General features: G+C 32.7%; 2 protein-coding genes across 2 annotated transcripts; both read right to left on the reverse strand.

Moving 5' to 3' along the window:
• Positions 1 to 830: 830 nt before the first annotated feature.
• On the reverse strand, positions 831 to 2,794 carry LOC134692322 (collagen alpha-1(X) chain-like). Its single transcript, XM_063552774.1, has 2 exons — positions 2,224 to 2,794; positions 831 to 1,252 (listed from the first exon to the last, which is right to left on the reverse strand). The coding sequence occupies exons 1-2, from the start codon at positions 2,726 to 2,728 to the stop codon at positions 831 to 833; spliced, it is 927 nt and encodes a 308-aa protein (XP_063408844.1). The 5' UTR covers positions 2,729 to 2,794.
• A 9,078-nt stretch (positions 2,795 to 11,872) lies between these two features.
• On the reverse strand, positions 11,873 to 25,080 carry LOC134693460 (uncharacterized). Its single transcript, XM_063554291.1, has 6 exons — positions 24,946 to 25,080; positions 23,044 to 23,133; positions 19,811 to 19,888; positions 18,583 to 18,663; positions 17,777 to 17,869; positions 11,873 to 16,848 (listed from the first exon to the last, which is right to left on the reverse strand). The coding sequence occupies exons 1-6, from the start codon at positions 24,965 to 24,967 to the stop codon at positions 11,978 to 11,980; spliced, it is 5,235 nt and encodes a 1,744-aa protein (XP_063410361.1). The 5' UTR covers positions 24,968 to 25,080; the 3' UTR covers positions 11,873 to 11,977.
• Between the last annotated feature and the right edge of the window lie 2,090 nt (positions 25,081 to 27,170).

The raw sequence follows: 27,170 nt of genomic DNA on the forward strand, positions 1-27,170 counted from the left end.
ACATAGGTTGCTTTTTCATATTTTTTAAATTAAATTACACATAAAAATTTTACGAGAACATTTGTGATGTACAGTAATGGGGGATCTAAATTTTGTACGTAAGTTGCTCTGTAAAAGACTCATCAGTGAAGTTCGAACAGAAAAAAATTAAATGGCCTAATACACGAAGCTGGAGAGCGTTAAGGACACAAAATTCAGAAATGTTTGGCCAAACACAGCGAAATAAACGTTGAAATAAATGAAAGATATCTCACCATGTTCGATGAAATGATGTTTAGGTTAATTGATAATTACCTGTCAATCAATACTATGCTTTACAATTTCATATATCGTAGAGGACTTGACATTAAGGACTACATTTTCCTCCATTTATTCTGTATTTTTTTCAACTTCGTACTTTATTTGGCCTTTTTAACTATTTTGGATTCGAGCGTCACTGATGAGTCTTTTATGGATGATACGCGCGTCTGGCGTATATACTCAATTTAGTCCTGGTATCTATGATGAGTTTATTTGATACAGATGGACGAATTCAAACATGAATATATGACTATCATTGCACTTTATGCTTTGTCATTATTCTATTATTCAGGGGTAACATCTTTTAGCAGTTCATTAAACTGCTTTTGAATTTATCTTCATATGCAGTACATGCTCTAGTTAATCAACGGTATCAATTTTATTTCCCCGATCTACCTTTCAACATCTTAATTCTTTTCAGTAAGTCTCAAAGCCAAGATGTATTGAAAAAACCAGTATTTCATAATAATACAAACATACTGAACCACAAGTAAAGCCAAGCCAGGAAAAAGCTGTATATGAGGACTCATTTATTGAACCAAAAACCCAGAGAAAGATGACCAAAGGCTTCCAAAAACACGAATATTTCCGTCATTAATAGATGGATTGTTATAAACTCTAACCCAAACATCATCTCCTGCAATCATCTGGATCACTACCGACTGCATGCCTACACCCCAAGTGTCACCATTACCAGAATACAGTCGGACGAGCCCATTTCCATTCTTAACTATTTCTGTTTCCATATCCTCTCCATGGTGACTCATTATGACGACGTCAAAATGATATACACCAGTAATTGGAGCTTTAAAAATACTGGTGTTTGGGTCAAGGCCACCTCCAATATTTGTTATAACGTGCTCAAACAAAACAGTTTGTCCGATACCTAAGTTTTCTTTGTGGCTGTCCATAGTAGAGGAAAATGCAACGACCGGAGGAAAGTTATCTCCAACTGAAAAAGAATAATTCTGTATCAGTTGTGGTAAAATTTTACATACGCAAATTACAAATTCAAACGTGATTTAGAGAAAATATTCGTAATGCCATTTTTTTCAAATATATTCTATTAACAAAAAAGCATACGTTTGAGTTGGTTACACAACCGATTTTATTCGTTATTCTTTAATAGTTGATTTTTATGTGGCATGATTTTTTATTTATTATTTTTGAAGTGCTGTTATGTATACACATGCATTGTGGGGTATCGGAGTTCTTTATATCAGAATGCAAACTCTTTTTCGTTTTGATTTGAAATATATTTACAATATTCTTGATCTTAGTTACTATTTTTTTGTTGTCATAAAATAAAATAATACTTGTGACATAACACAAATATTAACATCAACGTGAAAAGTTATAATAAAGTCGGACTGATTTTGATAAAGTAATGGAAATGGTAATTTTTCATTTGCAATTATATGCAAAAGGATAATATAAGTAATCTACGTTCATATCCGTAGATATAGGTATTTTAACACCCTGAGGCGCAGCCGAAGGATGAACAGAGTACTGAAGGGTGTTAAAATACCCATATATCATGTCTATGGATATGAACGTAGAGAACGAATTTATCCCCGGTATCAAAATTTCACAAGGAGCAACCATGATTAACCATTGAACTAAGGAAAACTTGCGTGAAGTTCCCTGGGATAATGGTCAGCCTCATCCGGGTATATGGGTCACCAATACCCAGAGGTTATCGGTTTTGAAACGACGTGCGTTAACCAATCAAAATCTTAGAAAAATATTAAGCCTGGGATAATACATATTATTCTAAATAAAGTCATCATAGATACCATACAACGCCTTATTGTAGTGTAAATCATGATCAAACTAGAATTTCTTGTGTATTCCAAATATGTATCACCCTTTCAACAAATAAAATGCTACTTGTATTACACAAAATTCAATACAATTGCATACCTAAAAGTCGCTTGATATCCTTTGAGGTATCACTATTGTCAGGCAAATTGAATTCTTGGTAAACCGCATCTTTTGCGTATCCATTATCAATTCTATTTTGCCCACTGATTTGTATTGTACTAGAATGAGATTGATTCACGGAATCATCTTTATCAAACTTTGGTATTTCAGCACTTGTTTTAGACATTTCCTTTGTTAACAGAAGTTCACGTTCTAACACTATTACTCGATTATTGGTATCTTTTGCATTCTGTTTCGTTGATATAAGCTCACTTTTAGTAAATGCAAGATCACTTTCTAGTACTTTTATCCTCGATTTATAATTCTCCATTTCGTTTGCCATGACTTTCAACTGCGATTCGAAGAGTTGATTGTCCTCCAATATTTTCGAAACAGCCGCAGAAATATATAAAGGAGAATTGGATAATTCAGCTTTGATATTAAAACACCAAACAACCGAACAACTAAATGAGACGACAAACAAGAAAAATGTAGCTAGCAACATTTTTGAATAGTTTTAAGTTGAAACAATGACAAATAGAGCTATTTATGAACACACAGTGCTTTATCTCTTAAAATTTGTAGTAAGTGTGTGCTTATCTTTAAGTAGTCATCTCGACATTAAATTGTTACTATACTGTGTCAGCCACCTGAACTTAATGTAATTGAAATGATGTTTGTTGTTTGACATTATTCATCACAAAATTGTTGATAAACTTCACTAATTGTTATCAAAACACCTTTTGTGAGACAATATGCTAGTAATTTAGATTTTCGAAATGATAATAAGGTTTATCAATGAAAATGCGAAATTTTAAAAAGAGACAAATGTTGATTTATGGTTTGCTATATTGAAAGACGATATCAGAAACATGTTGGACAACATATTGGTGGACTAAAATTTCAATAAGCAATATTGTTATAAACCGTATCGCTTCGTCGAAAATTGCTTCACTTCAATCTAGAATTTGAGACATTTGACCAACTAATGACTTCATACATCGACCTCTTTTTTGTTGTGGCGTAAATTATTTACTTTTGCGACGTCAACAGTTAACGAGAACATCATCACTCCTATTTTGCTCACTGAGATGTAAGCTATTAGAATGGGTAGTACTCACTAAATCGTCTTTATCAAACTTTGGGATTTCAGCACTTAAGTCAAACATTTCATTTGTTAAAAGAAGTTCGCGTTCTAACACTTTTACTCGATTATTGGTATCTTTTCAAATAACTATTCCATTATATGAACTGGATATTCAAAAATACGTTTTGTCACAAAAATAGGCACGTATCATCATATTGTGTCACTTGTGTCCGTTCAACCGCCAATCCCGCACTTGGTATATAGGGTATATACGGCTTAGTATTTAGCGCTACAGACTTTTTGCTTCAAGTTAAAATTATGAACATGGTGTTAAAACTTTTAAAATATTAAAGCTGCGCATATCGTCTGGATTTTCTTTATTTTTTGTTCATGACAGGTTGCTAGATTAGGCATTTTGTTAACAAACAAAAAAAGGGCACGCAGAGTACAGACTCCGACTTACATCTCCTACATATGGAATTTCAAGCTGGATCCTTTATATTTCGTAGTTTGTTTTACTTATAAAGAATGCATATCTGATCTCAAGATTTGTTTTGTAAATAATTTTCCACAAATAAGAGACTGGAATTTTGTGAAAGCTTGCGTACAATTCGCAATGTTTGTCCGACTTTCTTAGCAACCAACTGACACATTTATACGCAGAGTACGCTATACTTATGTATGTAGCAAATCAAGAATGTGAGTTCTGAAATTTCCTTTGAGTTTTGTTATTTTATTTTTTAGAATGTGTATTTTATCAGGATAATTACTTTCACTCATAATTTTCACAACTAACAGAATGTTCAACCTTTTTTGACGGGTGCATTACATGTGTCTTTTATAAACAACTGTTTTCAATATTGTACTGTATCATCCCGAACATGCATGAACTATTTGCCACTGAACGTTAAACAACTACCAAAACCGTGGCCGAGCAATCATATTACTGTGTAACTGGATCAAATTTTTTAAGTACTCTATTTCTGCATAGATGAAGCGATGATACCATCTTTGTCTTAAAGGATGGAGATAAAATCTCAGTTATTCAAATCACACGTGAATTTTTTCATGTTATTTCCACGTGAACTTTATAAAAATTTGAAGGTATTTTTCATGATTTAAATTAAATTTTAGAATTAAGATCTTTTATCTTTCCGGTGATTTATTCATGAACTATTATCATAAGATTCACGTTGAACCAACCAGTTCTAGCAAGTTTCAAGTATATACGTATAAAAAAAGATGTGGTATGACTGCTAATGAGACAACAGTCCACAAGAGACCTAAATAACACAGAAATTAACAACTGTAGGTCACCATACGGCCTTTAATAAAAAGAAAAGCCTATACCGCATAGTCAGCTATAACAGGCCCCGAAATGACAATGTGAAACAATTTAAACGAGGAAACTAACGGCCTTGTTTATATTAAACAATTAACTAAAAACAAATATGTAACACATAAACAATCAACAACCACTGAATGACAATATGCTCGTTTGGTGTGAAAAATAGACAAAATTAATGTTAATTCATTTGAGTGAAATTTCCATGTGCAGGACGAAATATTTCATATTGCATTACTAGGAAATTTACGACAGCCGACAGGGGAAATGAAAATACCAATCAGTTTCCGACACATATTTTGTTTTCCATTTTTCTGAGTAGGAATAACGTTACATTCTGTATTCAATAACGTCACACGTTTTCGGCCAAATTCTAAGGGTATCGATCAACTTTGAAGCCATTTATCTCAAAAACAAGGATGGTGACATATAAGTTTCTATACGTGTATGGATTCAGAATGCAATCCTGGATATTATGTTAGTTTTTTGTTTTTTTCCGTATATAAGAACATAGCCATCCATTGGAAAATCTAAAAAGGCAAGCCGAAAAAATAGACATTTCCCCTATATACCTAAGTAAATCTGTCGACAAAATTGACGTTTTCTTATGAAAATACCAAGAAAACAAAAATGGTGACCCCTATTTTTTATTACATATTCCGATGTAACTTGATTCAAAGAACACGTGTGCCAAAAAGTTTGGAAATCAGGAGATATGCCATTCGGTATCGTGTTACCTTAATTCAAGATCACGGTTAGTAAATGTAAGTTATGCTAATCCTTGATTTTTATTGCACCATTTCGATCGACAAAACTTTTTTTTATAAAATTTGGATCTCAAACACTTTTAGGAATTTTGGATCTCAAACACTTTTAGGAATTCTGGATCTCAATGCTCTTTTATTTCGTACTTTATTTGGCTTTTTTTTAAAACGTTTTTGGATTCGAGCGTCACTGATGAGTCTTTTGTAGACGAAAAGTGCGTATGGCGTATATATAAAATTTAGTCCTGGCATCTATGATGAGTCTATTTTCAACTGCGATTTAAAGAACTGATGTCATTTAGTATTTTTGCCACAGTCTCTGACATATCTAGAGATGATTTTGACAATCCAGCGTTTATGTTAGAACAAAAAACAGTCATACGACAAACTGTGACTGCTAAAACTAAAAAGATTTTCGTTAGTCTTATTTTTGATAGTTTATAGTCTTAACAATGACAACTATTATTGATGTTCAGACAATTAATGTGTAGTAAGTAGTTGTATATCACTATGGAATAGTGACCTCTCCATAACATTGGCAGTAAACAGTGCCGGTGACCTTGAACAATACAGAAAGTCAAAAGTAAAATCATTAAAATACTGTACTTCGAGGAAAACTCAAAACGAAAATTCCTGAATCAAATAGCAAAATCAAATGATAGAACACATCAAACGAATTGACAAAAATTGTCATATTCCTGACTTGCTGATTGCATTTTCAAATGTAGAAAAAGTTGGATTGAACTTGATTTTATAGCAAAAACATTGTTTTATTTTCAAAATACTTATGCCCCGATTGATTACTAAAGAAATCGCTTATTGTTTGTATATACAACACTATATCTTTATATCTTATCTATCATGTGAACTTCTCAATTTTAAACTTTTTGAAAGTTTTAAACGCGCATGATACACAAAAGTAACGACACCAGGGGCCACAAACCGTGTTTTGCTAACATATAATATAAAGAACATTGGTATACTTTTTCGGTTTATTTTTTAATAAGTTTCTTGCTTCTCATCTTAAGTCTGTCTGTTCTTTTTTTCTGCTATAATTGAGAAGATTTTACTGTTTGAAAATGAGTTCTATAACCCAAAAAAACAAACTTTAGTAGGTTTCAGGCCAGAAGGTTGGAAAGTGAAAAAACATTCATAAGCTGCATGAAAAGCATCATGTCTAATACAAAATATAAGTAAGTCCGAACCAATGACGACCCTTCATCAGATTGTATTCATCGGATCAAAAGCAGTGAAGGTGCTACAAGTCTGACAATACATAGATACATGTAACCTTAGCTGTATTTGGCACAACTTTTTTGGAATTTTGAATCTGCAATGCTCTTCAACTTTTAATTTGTTTGGCTTAATAAATATTTTGATATGAGCGTCACTGATAAGTCTTTTGTAGACGAAACGCGCGTCTAGTGTACTAAATTATAATCCTGGTACCTTTGATAACTAAATACATCTGTATACACAATTCGTCTAAACAGCATTCTTATGTTAGATCTTTCGTAAAACATTTGACCTTCCCTAGTCAAGATTCGAACTGATGCTACTAATATATCGTGGCATAAGATTGCCTTGCACTGTTTCCAACGCGCTAGACCACTCGACCACATACACTCTATGAAAACAGAGTTTTCGGTGACCAGGTTTTACCTTTCCTCGTAAGTTTTAATCTAGTGTCGTAATACAGTGAGTATATGATATATAAGGCATGAAAATGGAGTAGTTACAGACCAACTAAATTATCAAGCAAAAGCAAATTCACAGATCTGACATTGTTCAGATGATGTTTAGACGAATTATATAGACAATAACTGTTTAGTGTCTTTAAATATCAGCTGTATTTGTACGAGGCTAGGAAACAAGGTGTATGCGAGCTTTTAGCGAGCTACTACACCTGTTTCGAGCCGAGTACAAATACAGCTGATATTTAAAGACACTAAACAGTTATTGTCTTTATCCTGCAATTAATTCTGTATATTGTTTGTGTTTTGAAAGACACAAAAACTTACATATATTTAGCATTTATTTTCGATTTGTGAACCCTTGAGGCCAGCGTAGTAATATCAAAATCACACATTACGCTGAAGACGGGTTCGCACAAAATGAATCTCGAATGGTCAACAATTATAATACATCGCTAAAGGTGAATACTTATCTATTTTAACATAACAACTAATTTCAATAGTAAAAACAAATAACAAAACATTGTCCAATTTGACACAGAAGTGTACGAGTTGTCCTACGCTTCAGACTTGACATGGAATTTCACTAAACATGCATGCTGAAATTGACATGGTTGATTTTGTAACACAATCATACACGTTCAAGTTTTGAAATCGACAATTTTCATCGTCATTGGAATGCAACAGGAATACACATCCTGAGGTCAAACAGGTTCAAACAATACTCAGTCCGGCAGTGGGCGGAGCTTTAAAGCGATATCTGTATAGTATACAGATACAGCATAGCAATATATGTAGGGCTGTATCTGTATAGTAGGACACCCAATTGCAGGATAAATATAAATATAGAGTGCCGGTGAGACGAATCTCCATCTATTGTATGATGTCCACTTTTTTTCATGAAGAAGGCATTTTTCAAATTATTTTCATAAAATCAAAATTGTTTAGATTTAGAGATACTGGTCACCATTCAAATTTATTAATAAAATGTTAAAGATATATTTAAGAGTTCATCATTTGAATAAAATTAAATTACTAATTCATTCTCTCTCTGTTGACATTTCAAAAGATTCATAACAATATAATTCAATAACATCTTTGTTGTTATATAGACATAACTAATTTATGACAGAAAACTAAGCATACAAAAGCAAGCATAATAACGATAAGAAACAGCAATTCTAGAAAAAAATGGACGAATGGATAAAAATAATAAACTTATGCACTCAATTTAAATGGCTGTTTTATAAAGTATCCAATATTTGCAACGTGTTGAATATCAAATGTTTAATTTCTTGAATTGAAGCTGTCTTACAAGTTTATGATACTTTCTCTAATTCTATGGACATTTATCCCTTTCCGAACCCATTGTATAATAAAATTTGATCAACGTGTGGTTGTCGGTGATCTATAACGATCAGTGGATGATTTTAAGGGCCATAACCTTTTTTTAGCAAAAAAAAGAAAATTTATTTTTTAATCATTATATTCTTACATAGTTACTCGTGGATTTAAATTATAATTTTTAAAGTCCCCGACTAGGCTCGGACTTTAAAATTAATAATTTTACTATCTCGATTCGATAATTCCGATAATCCTCTGTTATCAATGAAAGAATCTATATTTATCATATAAACTTGACTTGTTTTATATATGGGACTCCCAGATTCGAATACACTAACCATGTAAAGGCATCAAACCAACAGCAAAATAATAAAAAAAAAAATTACAAATAAACTGAAATCAAGAATAAACAATCTCAAAATATGATTTTAATTCCAATTTTTAATGATAGAAAAGAATTAATTTAATTTGACAAAGCGTTAGTGCTAACAAGAAACAAATAACATTGGAAAATATTACATTACTGCTTGTATATGTTTTATTAAATGCACTAATCAAATGAGTCCCCTACATAGTTAAAGACATAAGTTGATTTTTCCGTTTGAATGGTTTTACACTAGTAATTTTGTTCGGTGTTAGCCACGGCTCCGTGTTGAAGGCCGAACATTGACATTTAATGGTTAACTTGTTATTTGGATGGAGAGTTGTCTCATTGGCACTCACACCACATCTTCCTATAAATATATAAGCCCTTTCCATGTATTGTCTTAAGCTGACAATTGATTCGCTTATATATTCTAGAGCCTCTATAAAAAGAAAACAATCCGGAAAGAGCTCGATAACCGTCTCAAAACCAGCTTATTTGAAGATCCGGTATAATCAATGCAAAATTTTAAACGATCCCATCAAGTTTAAGATTGGGGGTTCGTTTTTATTTCCTCAATTATTGAAGTCTCAAAACTGATTGCAGGCTTCCGATATAAAAAGTGACCCTGGTAGTAAGTTATACTCTTAATTTGTTTACTTTGTCACTCAGTAAGTATTTGTAAGATCTCAGTAAAACTTCTGGACTTTTAGTATTATTAACAAGATGTTTTAAGTGACTGTTTCTCAAAGTATCCATATAATCCAAAACGCTTTTTCCATCTCCATCGTTTATTGTAATATCAAAGAGCTTTGCTAGAAAAATGTATCTATGAACCATTAAATGAAATGGAGTACAATGAACTTGATGTGATCCTAGAGATAATGTGAAATGCATTTCGTCCTTGTGCTTCGATTTTGAATGGACCTGCACCGTGTTTTAACATTTCCCGCACAACCTAAAGACTGTTACTTTTTTTTATACTTGCATGTACTGAATGGATGGTTTTCTATTTTGATCATTCAATATTTCTTATTCCTTTAGAGACTCACTTTTTTCCAATCGTTCCAAGCGACATGTCTGAACATCAATTATTTGATTAATTCAACGAGGGTGTTATTTACTCTATCACATGACTGAGCGGGTGACATTTTTTTAATGTTACCCTCTTGTCCAGACCAATATAACATCGTGATTTAAATGACATTTCATTGAATTTACATCAAGTAATTAAATACAATGGTTAAGTTCTACGTTTTGTCTAAGATTTTATTATTTTACTGTAAACAAAAAAAACCATAAGCATTGTGTTTTCTAATACCCGTAACGTTGTTATGTACGTGACGTCATAGAACATACTTTAATAATAAAATTATTCTGTAAAAGACAGTAATGATAGGACATTCAGTATGATATATTAAACAACACATATCTGAAAGGGCGATAGAGCAGTTCGTTACCCCTCGAAAAAACCTTTCAAAAAAATTGTCACCCGCCTAGCCATGTGATTGAATAAATTGACACCCTCGTAATAGCAATCAAAATATGACATTTTAACATGAAATATAATAAAACTAAATGACGTATGGTAATTTCCGTTTTGATAACACTATACATATGGTCTCTGCTGGTTTAGTTGTAATTCCCAGAGGGTATCACCAGCCCAGTAGTCAGCACTTCTGTGTTGACATGAGTTATTGACAAGGGTCATAATTATGAATTTCCTGTTAACAAAACTTTTAAAATAGTAAGGCTTTCCTACCTCATGAATATATTACATTAGCTGTATTTGGGGAGGGGGTAGGGTGTCCGTTTACATGTAAACAACACCTCGATTTTGGCAAAAACAGTTAACAACAAATACAATAATGCTGATAACAGTTAACAAAATTGGTTAACAGTTTAATTATTTTTAGATAACAGTTAACAACACATTGAAAGAGGTCAAAACATGTAAACATAAAAAGATATTGCCCCCTGTATTTTGCATTTCATATATACGCCAGACCCCAGTTTTGTTCATAAAAGACTCATAAGTGACGCTCGAATAAACAAAAAGTTAAAACGGCCGAATAAAGTACAAAGTTCACATTTTTTTTATTCGAGCGTCACTGATGAGTCTTTTGAAGAAGAAACAGACGCATTGCGAAAATACAAAATTCCAATTCTGATTTCTATGATGAGTTTATTTTTATGGTATCGACATGCCAGTAGTTAATTTACATCCTTCCCTAAAGTTTTCATTGATACCGTTTATGTTGTTAAGTAATAAATTCAATACTAAAAGTCTACGTATTCCTGTATTTGAAAATACAATTTGGCCGTATGATATGTCTATCATCACCACAAAGGTTCATCTTCGCTGACACATTTATTTAGCGTGCTGTTTCATTTTGTACTTTTAGAAAAAGGTTCTGAAATAAACTACTTTTTACTAAAATTTGATTAATTTTTGACCATATTTAGGTAACAATCCATAGTCTTGTGTTGAATTTGTTTTGAAAAATTTCGCTCATTTTTTTCCAGAAATAAATGGTCCATGCTTTAATAATCAGACTGCAAATACAATATTAATAATATTACCCTCCTAGATTAACGATCTTGAGTAAGCGGCATTGCCCACCACCACCACCACCACCACCACCAAAACCCAATTATTATATTTCATGCACATTTGTTGTCTGTAATGTTTATTTGGTACAACCGGAATCAATTAAGATTCATTTATGAGCGTACTTTTGCCCTCTTGAAATCAAAAAATGGTCAAAGGAAAAATTATTGATTGACAATAAATAAAATACTTAATAAAATGGACACGTTTAGTTCTCCTGCATTTTCCAGTGTCAATATGTGTACTTTAGCTCCTTTGATATAACTTTGAGTAGAAGAAAATATCTATTCATAAGTTCAAAACTGTAAAACGGAATTCATTTTGAATTTGTTTAACTTGTAGTGTGAGTTTTCAATTTCTTAGTAATTTCAAACCTGTAACAACTAGTTGCTATTACTTTTTCCTCATTCTATTTCATTTTGATCTAATTCTAATTTCCTTTATTCTTTTATTCAATTATATACATCATTTGTTATCTAATTGAATGCAGCTTGTAACATACAATGCCTTGAAAATATCTAGACAGTTGCTTTTTTCACAGAAAGTTATGTGCCGTGATCAACTTCAAAGTCAACCATTGTTTCATTCGTCGATTTCGTAGCACTTCGAACCTCTAATTTCTTGAATAAATCCTCTGGTGTCGTTGTATTGTCTATCAGTTGTTTTATATCATCAAGTTTCCACATTTCAACATAGTCCAAAGCCGACTTGTCTTTGTCGTCTCTTATCCCCAAATCAGCGTCGTATGAAAGAAACAAGCTAATCAAAGCTACAATGTTATGAATGAATTTCTTAATTTCACTTCGGAAACATGTGACATATTTATGAAATTGAAAGATAAGTGAATGAAAAGGAGTTTGATTGTGTCTATTTACCTCGTTTAAATTCACACCTTTGGCCAGAAGTATGCGGGTAACAACAACACGTAAAGAAGTACACCATACGTCATCCTTATTACTAAATGTGCATGCATTGTGTAATGCAGTATTTCCATAATTGTCTTGAATGTTCATGTCACGCTGAGAATTTTCAAACTTGTGTAAAAGCAGGAGGAGAATTTTTAATGAATTAGGTCTCATCATGCTTGTGATATGATGAAAGGAATTTTGACCATGAATGTCTTTGTGAAATGGATCCGCCCCATATTTTAGCATTTCTCTCACTACCGCCATGTTTGTTGTGTCTAAATACAATAACATATATTGAAATGCTGATCTATTCCCATCGCTAAGACAAGTCTCGTCTTTTTGTTCTATTATTTCTCTGTCGAGTCCACGAGTGGAATTTCTACAAGCTTGATGGCCTTTCTTTTTATTTACATCTGCACCATTTCGTAGCATGTCTATTATTACATGGGACTGTACTTGTCGTTTCATTGCAAGATGAAGTGGTGTTTCTCCATCATCGTTGTACATATTGATATCAACACCTCTGTCAACAAGAGCTACTAATGAGGACGTTGAAACTCTGAAACTGCGTCCATATTTGGAATAGGCTATTACTAGATGATGCAAAGCGTTTCCTTTTTCATCTTTCTGATGAGGAAGTACACTAGAAGGCAAATATTTGATCGTTTTTGTTCTAAGCCTGTTGATATCAACCGCTAATAAAAGAGAATTACCAATATCAAACTTTGCTTTCTTTTCTCTGAATATTTCCGCGCATCTAAGAACTCGATCGTCTCTGGTGCTGGATAAAATACAGTGATGAAAGGGAGTTAATCCGTCCTTATCTTGTACGTTTGGGTCGGCCCCCAAATTGAGGAAAAGTCGAACAATCCGGTGAATTTCCTTACTTTGATATCTACTTGCCATTGTAGCAGTTATTAGCAAAGATGTTCCTTCTGTGTTGAGTTCATTTATATTCGGAACATGGCGAAGTAATATTTCCAGTACAGTTATTAAAACTTTACCGTCATGAATATGAAGAATGCATTCCCTAAGCAAGAAATGGATTTCATCAACTTGAAGTTCTATTTGTTTTAACCAAAATGTTCGTTCAGGCAAATCTATCAAGGAAAAAAGTACCCACAAGTGAACGCTTTGGAAATGTTGCTGGTCCTTGAAGTAATCCTGTAATTCTTCATTTTCCCTTGAGAGAAACTCAGGACAACATTGTACTATCGCAACCAGTAGTGCTATATTGCAACTTTTAAAGACAAAATCAAGGTGTGAAAACAAGTATTTCTTCAATAGCTCATCTTTATACAAAAACGTAATTGTTTTTCTTGAGTCCGTTAAAAAATGTTTTGACTGATCCATAATTAAACAAAGACTTTCCAGTGGTATTTCACACCATTTATTTTGACCATAAACGTTCAAATTCCCATGGGAATATTTCTCTATTAAAACTAAGATGTTTTTCTTTCCTAAACAATTACACTTCAACAAACAATGTAAGGGACTTTCGCGGTTGTCATTTAACAAATGCATATTTGCTCCATTTTTTAATAAAATCTCAATAACTGCAGTTTTATTTTCTTGTGATAGTTTATTTATTTCTTTGCACGAACAAGCCAAATGAATTGCACTATTTCCATATGCATCTTGAATATTCAGTAAATCCTTTGATTTTGAGGCTCCCAGGACTTTCTGGACAATGTCTGCTACTTGTTTTATTTTGTTTTCTGGCGCAAGTATACAATGAAGAATTGTTTTACCTTCACAGTCTTTTAAACTGAAATCTGCACCATATGAAATCAAAATTTCTACAATTTCAACTGAAAGTTTACCAATCAGAGCGAGTTTCATTGCAACTGAATAGTTTTTTGTATCTGGTTCTTCAGCATTGTCTTCGTTGCTTTTGTCGCTGCTGCTACTTGCGTTTGTTGATTTTGTTGAACTATTTGATTCTGACGACATACCAGACGTTTGGTGACTGTGATAAATTGTATTTGCAGCATCATCAGATTGTCCAGTTTCAATTGACAAAACCTCGGACAGATTATCATCAAGGCTCATTATAAATCTAGCTGAATAAATGTATGACAGTCTCATTTGCTTTGCAGAATCTATAATCTCTTCGTAGATATACTTTCCTTTGCTTGCTTCACTTTCGCTTACGCTATATTTTTCGGCTTGATGGTTAACATTTGCATGGTGTTCCAGAAATAGCTTTATAATGTGTGGTGATGTCCATGAAAACATCGGAGTACGGTTTAGCTTGTCAACTTTATTGATGTATCGTTTTATGTCCTCGTCAGACGCGGTATTTAAGATATATTCAATTATATCCTGACGCTTTATAAAATGGAGAATAGTTTTGTCATAGTAATCTGTAGTGTTGATAGGAGATCCTCTTGCCATGAATTCTTTGTAAATAGCAATCGAATTAGAATAAAACAGGGGAATTCTTCCATTCTTGTCTCTTTGGTTTAACGAACAACCTTTGTTGACGAAATAAGATATCAAACTTTCGTGTTGGACCCGATGCAGCAAAGTTTTACCACTGACGTCTGTCTGGTGAAAATCCTTATCGATATTGTGTTGTTCTATCAATTTCACCATGTTTAAACTTCTTGAAAACGGAAGAAGGGAATGAGGAAAAATAGACTGTGATTTAGCAATAATCAGTTCTACAATCTCAACATTGTCGTTGAGGACGGCATACCAAAGAGCTGTGTTTTCATGTCGATCTTTCCAGTTAACGTTAGCGCCTCCATCTAATAATGTTTGTATGGTCATCTTTGCAGTAACTATATCTTTCGAACCGTTTTTTAATACCTCGTCATAGATTTCTATGGCTTTTATCAATGGTTTGTTGTAGGAAAATTCTTTAAAACATGCCCCGTTTTTTAGGAGATAAGCAAGGGTAACATGTTTTTGTAAATTATCTCCGAATACACTAGCCTGGATAACAGTCATTCCTTCGTCATCGTGAACAGTACAAAAATCACACAAATAGGTTTGTAACCTGCGTTCTTTATGCATTGCACTGTTGATATCTGCATTTAATTCTAGCAAAGAACTCAACACCGTTTCTTGGAAACCGTACCAGCAGGCTGGAACAAGGGCAGCAGAAGCTTGAATTCGAACCCAAAATTGATTTTTTATGTTATCATAGAAATGTTTTGCAAGTAATGAAGAACATAATAGCTCTGAATTTAAGGAGGCAGACCAGTACAATAAAGAGCCATTAAATAAAGCTCCTAAATGGTTTTCCCTTTCTGTAATTTGCAGAATAAATCGAAACTGGTTAATGTCGTTAGTCAATAATCCTTCCAAAATTGCGCAAAAACTTGTGACGAATCTTCCATTTCGAAATGCTTCATGTTTACACACTTCGACTAAATTTCCCAATTTTATTTCATTGATAAATCTCTCTGCCAGATAGTCGTATACAGACGGACCTATTGTTACTATTTCATTATCATTTGACTTCTCAGATCTGTCAGTTCTGATTCGTTTCACAATAAAATCAAACGGTAACCACTTAACTGCTTGATGTTCGAGAGTTTGGCTAAACGAAAAGCAAATAGCTTCCAACACACATGAATGTCTAAAGTGAATGTTGGAGTTCTCTTTTACGACAAACGCTGCATCAACCCTTTTTATTGCAGAGTAAAGACGACGACCAAGCTGTGTAGCGTTTGGAAAGTTACCAATGTTTTGTAAAAGATGAAACTCGTTGCAGTTATCGTCAAGCGACTGTAGTGTTTTTTCTTGAATCTCCCCATCTTTTATCAGAAGAAACAATAATAAAGCGTAAATGTCGGGGTCATTTTCAGAAAGAACGTGTATTTCCTCTCGAACAAACTGAATAGGGGAATCAAAAAAAAGTTTTCCTTGATCAAATAATTTGTCGATACGAGTAAACATGTAAACACAATAAGGGAAACCTGGATGTTTGCATTTGCTGATCGCCTGCTTTATTACTGGGTCTATAGATTGCCGTGATCGGTATTTATCAAGATGTTTTTCTAGTATTTCTAGTCGTTCCTGTTGTGATAATTCAATCTCCGACAAATCTACAACATTCGAGTTATCTAAAACTCGATAGCTTTTCAAGCTTGTTTTGATTCTTTGAAGAATACTATTTCTGCATGTCATCACTACAAATAAAAATTCATCATATCTCATCCTTTCTTCAATAATGTGTCCAATCTCAGAAACTAGTTTCTGATTTTGGTCGATTTTGCTTCCTGAGTATCCGAATAGATCGTCCATTAAAATTATTTGGTGTTTGTTCCAGTGAACTTGACGTAGTTGTCTGACATCGTCAACTTCTTTTAAAGAATATCCCTGTGAAATTTTATCGCTTACAAGCTTATTTGCTATGAGCGTGGTGCCTTCCCCAGGTGATCCTGTTATCAACACATGGTGTTTTGTCTCTAATTTCTCCTTTGCATTAGCATACCCTTTCGTTTCAACAAAAACTTCTTCCATTGACTTAAATTTTTCTTTAAAGATCTCTTCTCCTGATAGAAAAAAGGTAATATTATTATTTTAAGCAAAGCCCTCGTGCAATACGAATATTCTTGGGTGACCAAATCTGCATATCTCCCTCAGGCACGGGAAATGGATGTTTTATCCCACTGCCTAATAAGTGTTTACTACCTGAACATAAGATATTAGTTTGCATGCATTTTTTTCTAATCCACTTGGTTTTTTATAACAAAACACAACATAAACATTGATAAAAATGCAGTACTAAACAAACGTTAATTATAAGTCTTTCTGTTTTAACGTCTGAAATAAATTTGAACACGTGACGATAATGAATTTTGCTATCGCTATTTAAAAAAGAAAGAAATTCAAAACGTGTTGTACGTTAACAGCGCGTAACGTGGCACGATGCACTTCCAAAATTTAAGAGAGGAATATGATGCTCAAAGAAAAATATGATACAAAGAGGGGAATATGAAGGTTTGTTCTATGACATGTGAGAAAGTCCCAGTCAATCAAATATTGATAAAACTATCAATATGTATAAACAGTTGAATAATATTATTTATACATTTTTTATTATTATTAGATACAAGCAAGTTGGTGTATTCTGTTGTCATAGGTTATCAAAATAGCAATTAATCATGCAATCAAATGTTTGAACCTGTCCTAAGTCAGGAATCTGATGTACAGTAGTTGTCGTTTGTTTATGTAATATATACGTGTTTCTCGTTTCTCGTTTTGTTTATATAGATTAGACCGTTGGTTTTCCCCTTTGAATGGTTTTACACTAGTAATTTTGGGGCCCTTTATAGCTTGTTGTTCGGTGTTAGCCAAGGCTCCGTGTTGAAGGCCGTACTTTAACCTATAATGGTTTTACTTTTTAAATTGTTATTTGGATGGAGAGTTGTCTCATTGGCATTCACACCACATCTTCCTATATCTATATAACGCACTTACTCTGTATACTTTCATCTTCTTCGGCTTTTTGAATGATATAATTAATAGTTTCACCAATCAGGACTGTTTTTCCCGATACATTTATCTGTGAACCTGTAAAGGACAGATATCAAGATAAATTGTGTACCATAGTTATTGATTTCTATAGTAACTTTAATCAACGCTTTTGAAAAAAAACCCAGATTGTTTACAAATAGATTACAATATCATAATAAGTTGATGCTAAATAATACCAAACAATGGTTAAAGTCTCAAATAGTTTGGTTGCAATATTTGTGACTATAAGTGCCCAAGTTTATATTATATTATAAAGAAAGTCTCAAAACAATTCCATACTTGCAGGTGTTCAATGTCAACATATGATCAGTCTTTTTGAGAAGTTTCAGGAATCTAGATTGAAACAGTAGCATGTATAGGATGAGTTCATTATCTAATTACGCACCCACATTTCCCCGCCAACACGGCCTCAGCATACTAAAAGCAGATTTAGGACTTCGTCCAACTCGGTCAAAACAACTGATAATGGTTTATATCATTCCAGAAAAAAGTGTTCATGTAGACATGCTTTACTTTATCATATCGAGGTCTTTTCTAGCTGACTATGCGGTATGGGCTTTGTTCATTGTTGAAGGCCATACGATGACCTATGGTTGTTAATGTCTGTGTCATTTTGGTCCCTTATGGACAGTTGTCTCATTGGCAATCATACCACATCTTCTTTTTTATATGAATCTTGTGTACTAAACAAACCTTTAAACAAAATAAAAGAAATATTAACTATGGTCAGTTAAACTTGCTATACATACTTCCAGAATAGTCATCTCCGTGTAGGGATCTGTCTCCTACTGGGTGGGTATCATCAGTACCTATATTTGTCAGTATGGAAACTGAAAGGGTTAAAATATTAACATGATAATGGATAATTGAATGCTATACCATTGCAGACGTAACCAACTAACAAATATAACAAACATAATATACGCGTGTTACTATATAACAAACATAATATACGCGTGTTACTATATAACAAACATAATATACGCGTGTTACTATATAACAAACATAATATACGCGTGTTACTATCAAAAATCGTATATTTTTTTTTAAACTGGTGATATATTATTAAAAATAGCTAGTGGTGCAGTAGACTCTCTTTTAAAGTTAGGGTTGTGTTCACCTCAATTAACATTAACATATTGATGGATATTAAACGTTGTATAAACCATGTATCTTAGACTAAGTTTTCACTCAGTACACATCGGACATCATATGTATTTAGTGTAGGGACGTCATTAACATTTAGATAAATACATGGTCTTGTATAATGCAAAACAACTAGTATCGGCAGATTGTGTAACCGTGGATGTGCATATGCATTTATGTATATGTATGTAATAATATTATAAATAGTTTGGTTTTAATCTACTTATAACAAAATCAAAATTTATACAATTAATTCAATATTTAAAGATCTAATTTAAGTGTTGAATTGGTAACATTTATAATAAATTAATTTAAAGGATTTACTCGTTTACCGGATAGCATCTAAATTTCTGGACTCGGTATAAACAATATCTCCATGAAAATTTGGATGTACAATCTCGTTTAAAATAAGTTTACTAAAGATACAATCATTACACCTGATAAAAATAACAATATTATGAAATAAATATCCCTTTCAAGGTAAATTTGTGGGTTTATCTACAATGTATAATGTATTGCATGTCCCACCTAAGGACCATTTGGTTTAAGTGTGAGAGATGTTTGCTGATAATAATTCAATTTATTAAACAGTGTTTCTATCTAAATTCACAATATTTGTGCCTATCATTGAGACAGAAGAGAGAGTATCAGTAAAGGAAATTTTTATATGACATTATTTTTTTTTTTACTATAGCAGTTTGTCGTGTTTTGATTATTTTTCTTTGATCATGGAAAGATTGTTAGAAACTAGTCAAATCACATTTGTGTAATGCAACGTAGCGTCTACATTTGTGAGTTTTGCGTTTAAGAAAACTTTTAAATGTGAGGTACCTGTGTCCAAGTGTGGGTCATCTTTGAACGAAAAATCCGTACTTGAAGCTGTACTTATGCATCTTCTTCTTTGTGAACCTGTTAAATAATTCAACAAAAATGTTTTTGTCTATCAATACTAAACTAAATCTTTAACCCACAACAGTGATATACCGGTACCCATTATTAAAATATTCAATTGATTAAGGGCAGATGTAAGATGAACTATTACAATTAGAATAGGGAATTAAAACAAGAAATGTCTCATAGAGACAAAAACCTGACACAAGACCACCAACACCGTGTAGAACGCCACATGCGGGGTGTCGGATATGTTTGACACGGGGTGGCAATTTCGAAGCGAAGAAAAACTGTCACAGTAAGTTTAAGTATCAAAATTTCTTTATTTAGAATTCTTAGTACCATATAATGTACTGCACGGAAGGAACTGCAACAAAATATATTTCCTGCAAGCAAAATCAGTCGTTTTCATTACTCTTTTCTCTCAAACACCTCTCCCTAGTTTTCCGTGTTGCAGATTTTGAGGCTTCATATGCAAATTTCTGGATAAAAACTACTTTAGACGACTTCCCTCTGCATCATTTATATAGAATTGAATTCCTATTATGGAATTTAACAAAATAACAGCTTCATACTTAAAATTAATTGGTTTTAAAACTAGTTTTTCGTCAAAATATAAAGTGTCGCTCGGGGTGTCAGATTTTGCATCTCAAGGGGTAGAGGTTTCCAACAAAAAAACGAAGATATTTACATATGAATCATGTAAATCTGTCTTTTGTCTGATCCTTTTTAATTCAAACACATCTGCTGTATCATTATAACAAACAAAAAACTGAAAGAGCTTCATTTTGTCTGTTTTTTAGTCATATAAGATATGTGCTCTTGATTTCATAAAAAGTTAACATGAATCAAAATATTTTGATTTGAAGCTAGAAATTTTAAAATGATACTTTTACCTTTTCAGTCACTATCATGGTCAGATAAAAAGTCACTGATTTGGCTCAATGCACCGACACATGGTGGAAAATCATAAAGCAGACCTCCATATAAGATTTTGCCGAAGCCACCAACAGTCAAACTCTATCATTGGTATCAAAGGTCTTCATCAGGTTCCTCTCAAACGCGTGACCAGGCATTAGTTTATGTTATTTGTTGATGGTTTTGAAGATGGAAAAAAATCAAGGAAAGAAAAACAGTCCTAGAAGACCAAATAAATACAAAGCAAACACTTATTGGATGTAGACAAGTTTTTTGGACCTTTTCTTTGTCAAAGAGCACATGAGGCATCAACAGATTTAGGTTAACGATTGAAAGGCCGTAAAGAGCTCGCCATCCGCCAAAAATTTGGTCTTTAAAAGTTTTAAGGAAAGGCGGGTGACAATTGGCATCAATCGAGATTGGTGTTTGTGATCAATGATTCAGCTAACGGAACTTTGTGGAAATTGCCCTTTTCGTATCAACTCGGTTCTTTCTAGTGCCAGTGACATATTTGGAACAAACTCCCATTATGGTAATGAAAGCACAGTAGACATTTTGTATCAACGAAACCATGTCAGCCGCTTTGAACATGATGAAATGTTTCAATGTTAGAACCAAGATATCTTACACAGAGGTAAGACGTTAGGATACTAAGTATCAAAGTCCATGGCGATGAAATCTGATAGTATCTTACGATTTGGAACTGCAAAACTTATTTCTTCGTCTTGAGGGTTGACCATTCTGCGCTTACATAAGCTTTCTGAAATATGTTAAATACTTTTTGGTCCAAAATTAGGAAATCAGCAGCCAAATTGATTTTTTTTCTCAAGATTTTGAATCGCAGACAAGAACAGAAGTGTCATCGTCTGCAGGTCTCCTCAGAGCTGTATTGCCATTTGTTGATAAAGATACTGGTGAGTGTTTCATTGACGAGAGTAACCGAATTCTTTTTGAGCGAGAGCTTTTTGCGGTGTGTACGTCCGCTTTCGATAGGAGCCTGATAATGAACTTTGGAAGACTGTTGGTGGCTTCGGCAAAATCTTATACGGAGGTCTGCTCTGTGATTTTCCACCATGTTTCGGTGCATTGAGCCACATCAGTGACTTTTTTTCTGATCGTGATAGTAACTGAAAAGGAAAAGAAATCTTCTTCCACCTGTAAAAAAATATTTTTAGTCATTTTTTACTGTTTATAAAATCAAATGCACATGTCTTATATGACTAAAAAAACAGACAAATTGAAAAACTTTTTTATTTGTTATCATAATATAGTAGTTGTGTTTGAACTAAAAAGGAACCGACAAAAGACAGATTTACACGATCATATGCAAATATCTTCGTTTTTAATTGGAAGCCTCTACCCCTAGAGATGCAAAATCTGACACCCCGAGCGACACTTTATATTTTGATAAAAAACTAGTTTTCAAACCAATTAATTTTAAGCATGAAGACGGTATTTTATTAAATTCTATAATAGGAATTCAATTCTAAATAAATGATGCAGAGGGAAGTCGTCTAAAGTAGTTTTTTATCCAGAAATTTGCATATGAAGCCTTAAAATCTGCATCACGGAAAACTAGGGAGAGGTGTTTGAGAAAACAGAGCAATGAAAACGACTGATTTTGCTTGCAGGAAATATATTTTGTTGCAGTTCCTTCCGTGCAGTACATTATATGGTACTAAGAATTCTAAATAAAGAAATTTTGATACTTGAACTTACTTTGACAGATTCTCTTCGCTTCGAAATTGCCACCCCGTGTCAAACATAGCCGACACCTTGCATGTGGCGTTCTACACGGTGACCAATGGGTCATCATTGCAGCGCGAAAATCCCGTAACCGGAAGGGGGATTCATTTGACCTATAAACAATAATGTATAAAATTGAGAATGGAAATGGTGAATGTGTCAAAGCGACAACAACACGACCAAAGAGCAGACAACAGCGGAAGGTCACCAATGGGTCTACATTGTACTGAACTAAGTTCTAGTATATATGTAAAAGTAAGTATATAAGTATGCATTGATAAAGAAATATAGAAACACTTAGTCTGAAACACTTCTTTGCAGCCGAAAATAAATACGGTAATCTCAACACGGAGCCTTGATTGCATGAAATATTTGACACTGTACATTTCAAGAACAAAGGTATTTAAAATATTTTGTAATTTTCCTTGAGACAAACTAATAGGACCAGTGCGTAAATGGATAGCAAATGATATAAATTTATATAAACTAAATCTAAAGAGATACTTTACTTTCACCAGACTCTCCTGAGCTTCGTTTTCCTTGTGACGTATCTCCAGTACTGGAAGAACTACTCTTCTCTGGTAAGTTTAGTCTTTCATCTGAAAGTGAATCTTTAAATATCAGTGAATTAATTTATATATTTTATTCAATTAAGGTAACTTTTAAAAGAATCAAAATTCGAACTAAACTATTACAGATCGCTTTGATTTGTTCTCTTTGAATGTAAATAACATGTTTCTAGTAAAAACTACGTTATATAAGGCTAAACATATTGAACATACAAATGAATATTATGTCCCCCATAATTTAGGACAAAATTGAGTATATCCCCATTTACCGACGGAAAATAAAATGGTCTACATAACCAATTTTATTTGCTAATCGAAAATTAAGCCGAATAAAATAACTTAAGACGGCAGAGAAGAGAATTCTGTTTTAATTGGTTATTACTAACCAACTTAAATAAAAGAGTGAGCTATTAATACTGTAAATGTATGATGTCTCTAGTCTGGTCAAAGGGTCAGAGTGTCCTATTTAATTAAACGATAAATTGTTGAAATTAGATAACTTGTTTTCACGTGCAGAGAAATTTCATTTATGACCAATGCATGATTTGATATTATCATTCTTATTGGTCAATTGCCTTGCGGGTCAGCACGAGTTCATGTGTAAGTGCATTGTGGTCACTTCCTTTTATCATCAGCATTTGATGTGTTTTAACTTGTGATTCTTATCAAACAATTTGTTCAAAATTCCCACCCGCATACCGCCCTTTATGCTATCTTTTGAAGTAGCTATGTAAATATGTTTATTTATGGGCCAGGTTTTTCTCCCCACCTTTGCTATTTTTTGTCATTTATTCAATTGAAATGATATTAGCTGATGTTATTTCGTATTAATTATGTATTATTATTTCATACTAAATATGAACTTTTATGTCAAATGTTTTATTTGCAAAATGTATTTTTTGCATTTTATGATTTTGAATAAATGACCTTTTTTCGTCAGTTTAGTTTTTATATTATATAGCAAATCAAACTCAGACTCTGGCTTGTGTATACATAGTATGTTTATGGTATCTAGCTGTCTGTCTTAAAACCAATTTCATTTGCTAATTGAAAATTAAGCCGAATAAAATAATTTAAGACAGCAGAGAAGATAATTTTGTTTTAATTGGTTATTACTAACCAACTTAAATAAAAGAGTGAGCTTTTAATACTGTAAATGTATGATGTCTCTAGTCTGGTCAAAGGTTCAGAGTGTCCTATTTAATTAAACGATGAATTGTTGAAATTAGATAACTTGTTTTCACATGTAGAGAAATTTCATTTATGACCAATGCATGATTGGATATCATCATTCTTATTGGTCAATGGCCTTGCGGGTCAGCACGAGTTCACGTGTAAGTGCATTGTGGTCACTTTCTTTAATCATCAGCATTTGATGTTTTAACTTGTGATTCTTTTCAAACAATTTGTTCAAATACCCACCCACATACCGCCCTTTATGTTATCTTTTGAAGTAGCTATGTAAATATGTTTATTTATTGGGCAGGTTTTTCTCCCCACCTTTGCTATTCTTTGTCATTTATTCAATTGACATGATATTAGTTGATGTAATTTCGTATTAATTATGTATTTTTATTTCATATTAAATATGAACTTTTATGTCAAATGTTTTATTTGCAAAATAAGAAGTTTAGTTTTTATATCATATAGCAAATCAAGCTCAGACTCTGGCTTGTGTATACATAGTATGTTTATGGTATCTAGCTGTCTGTCTTAAATATTCATTTCCTTTATTAATTATTTATGTTCATGCTCCTGAACTTTCAATTTTATTTGTTGATTGTTCGTATATGAAAAGTAAAAAAAACCACGTCATTGTTAACGAAATAAAATGCAACTTACTTTGCTCTGTGTTTGAATCCATTTTCGATCAACAAATATTATATATTTCTTACACAAAATAAGTAGGTCATTTTGTAAACATATCTTGTGAATAAGCAATATAAAACGGTTCTATAAGAAATTTAAATGAATACGAACAATAACCGTAACAAAAAAGGTTTAAATGTCAATACCAATTAAACAAATATATATAATGTATGAATTCCTGATCGACTGTTAACTGTTAAGCTACAAATATACTCCTGACCTAAAAAAAAACACTATCCCGGATATAAACAAAAAAGTCGGTCAACATAATAGATTGAAGTTGGAATTCCCAATTATTTTTATGAATGATGAAAATGAAGGTACACACAATATTCTGTTAAAGAAATCGAAACTATTCGCCAATGTTATACATTTTTCCGAAACATTTCTAGCTGGACATATATTCAAAATCATTCGGCTAAGCTGATTGGCTTCAGTTTAACGACGTAATACCCATATATATCCGACTTTAATACAGTTTATCGTATAAAAACATTTTTCCGAAATGAAGATAAAAGCACGCAGATCTGTAAAACTGTTCTGACTAAACAAAAATTCAGCAATTCATCGGTTAAGGCAGGATAATCACTATATGATTGATGTATTATTAATTTAAGCGTTTATTCTAGTTTTCAAAAATGACTAATTTTGTTATTGGATGATTTACATTTATAATGGCTATAAAAATATAAACGGGAAAAAGAACCTTTATAATAACGATTGCCACATGGTTGAGTAAAATTTCAAATCTCTTTAAAAATTTAATAAGTATGAGTGTAGTATACATTAGGCGATTTGTCGTCCGTGAATGATAGTTGTCTCTTAATGTGGAAAAAAGTATTGTTTTATTGATTTTTGAATTGTCTATTCAATTAGATCTATCCAATTGGTATAGAGACTGTCGTTTACCCTGGATCCTGTCGAAATATCATAAGGTTATTTGGTAGAACTTACATACAACAAGATAAATTATGCGAGGTAATTTACTGGCCTGTTCCAATGATACTCTTTTTATGATAGAGGAATACAACCTGATTTTAAAAAATTATATTCATATATAATAAACCAAGGATTTTAAAGTAAGACTTACTAAATAAACTCATCATAGATACCAGGATTAAAATTTGGTATTTGCGCCAGACGCGCATTTAGTCTACAAAAAGACTGATTAGTGAGCTCGAAACAAAACATGTTAAAAAGCCCAAATAAAATACGAAGTTGAAGAGCATTGAGAACCACACTTTTTAAGTTTTCATAAAGTAATCCTGAGATAGAAATGCCTTAGTATTTCAAAAATTAAAAGTTTTTCAAACAGTGGATTTATGATTATGACCATATCAAAGATAAGTCATGTTAACACAAAAGTGCTGACTACTGGGCTGGTGATACCCTCGGGGAAATAAATCTCCACCACCAGTGAAATCGACCAGGTGGTTGTAAATATCTCATCATAGATATCAGGATTTAAATTTTGTATTTGCGCCAGAAGCGCGTTTCGTCTACAAAAGAATCAACAGTGACGCTCCAATAAAAAAAGTTAAAAGCCAAAAGAAAGTACGAAGCTGAAGAGCATTTAGGACCAAAAATTCTTAAGGTTTTTGCCAAACAACTAAAGCAATCTATTCCTGAGGTAGAAAAGCCTTCGTATTTCAAAACATAATAGTTAATTTATCATTTGTGACCATAGCAATGATCATTCATTACATTACAAAAGTGCTGACTACTGGGCTGGTGAAACCCTAGTATTTATAACTCTACCAGCAGTGGTATCGACCAAGTGGTTGTAAACAAACTCATCATAGATACCAGGATTTAACCAATCATTGAATTTACATAATTAATTCCTTCCTCTTTTCATTAGAAATTTTGTCAAGTTGTCGGCAACAAAAGCAGAGAGAGCAAGCAAGCATGCTTTTATGGTTTATCTAAAACTTAACTTGAAGCAAGAAAATATGTATGGAGATCCTCCCCAGGTTTATAGGATTCAGTTCTATTGTGTTATGTTTTTTGTATCCTTTTTTCGTTATGAGCCATGGTATTTTCAGAGTTTTAATATCTAATTTTTGGTTTACAGAGTTTACTTATTGAATCCCTTGTTATTTTGTTCTTGTCATGAATCTGCATGAAACATTTTCCACTGCAATAACTTATCAACGAATCACCATCAAAGAACTGTAACAACATTTATTTTTTATTTT

Source organism: Mytilus trossulus, chromosome 12, assembly GCF_036588685.1.
Source record: "Mytilus trossulus isolate FHL-02 chromosome 12, PNRI_Mtr1.1.1.hap1, whole genome shotgun sequence".
Taxonomy (NCBI): Eukaryota; Metazoa; Mollusca; class Bivalvia; order Mytilida; family Mytilidae; genus Mytilus; species Mytilus trossulus.

Excerpts from the sequence above, each read along its gene's own strand:
- LOC134693460 (XM_063554291.1), bottom strand. The coding sequence starts at position 24,967 with ATGGATTCAAACACAGAGCAAA. Across the intron at positions 19,889-23,043 it reads CTCAGGAGAGTCTGGTGAAA|GTTCACAAAGAAGAAGATGC; the intron begins GTAAAGTATCTC and ends ATTATTTAACAG. Across the intron at positions 18,664-19,810 it reads TGACCCACACTTGGACACAG|TTTCCATACTGACAAATATA; the intron begins GTACCTCACATT and ends TAACCCTTTCAG.
- LOC134692322 (XM_063552774.1), bottom strand. The coding sequence starts at position 2,728 with ATGTTGCTAGCTACATTTTTCTTGTTTGTCGTCTCATTTAGTTGTTCG. Across the intron at positions 1,253-2,223 it reads GGATATCAAGCGACTTTTAG|TTGGAGATAACTTTCCTCCG; the intron begins GTATGCAATTGT and ends ATTCTTTTTCAG.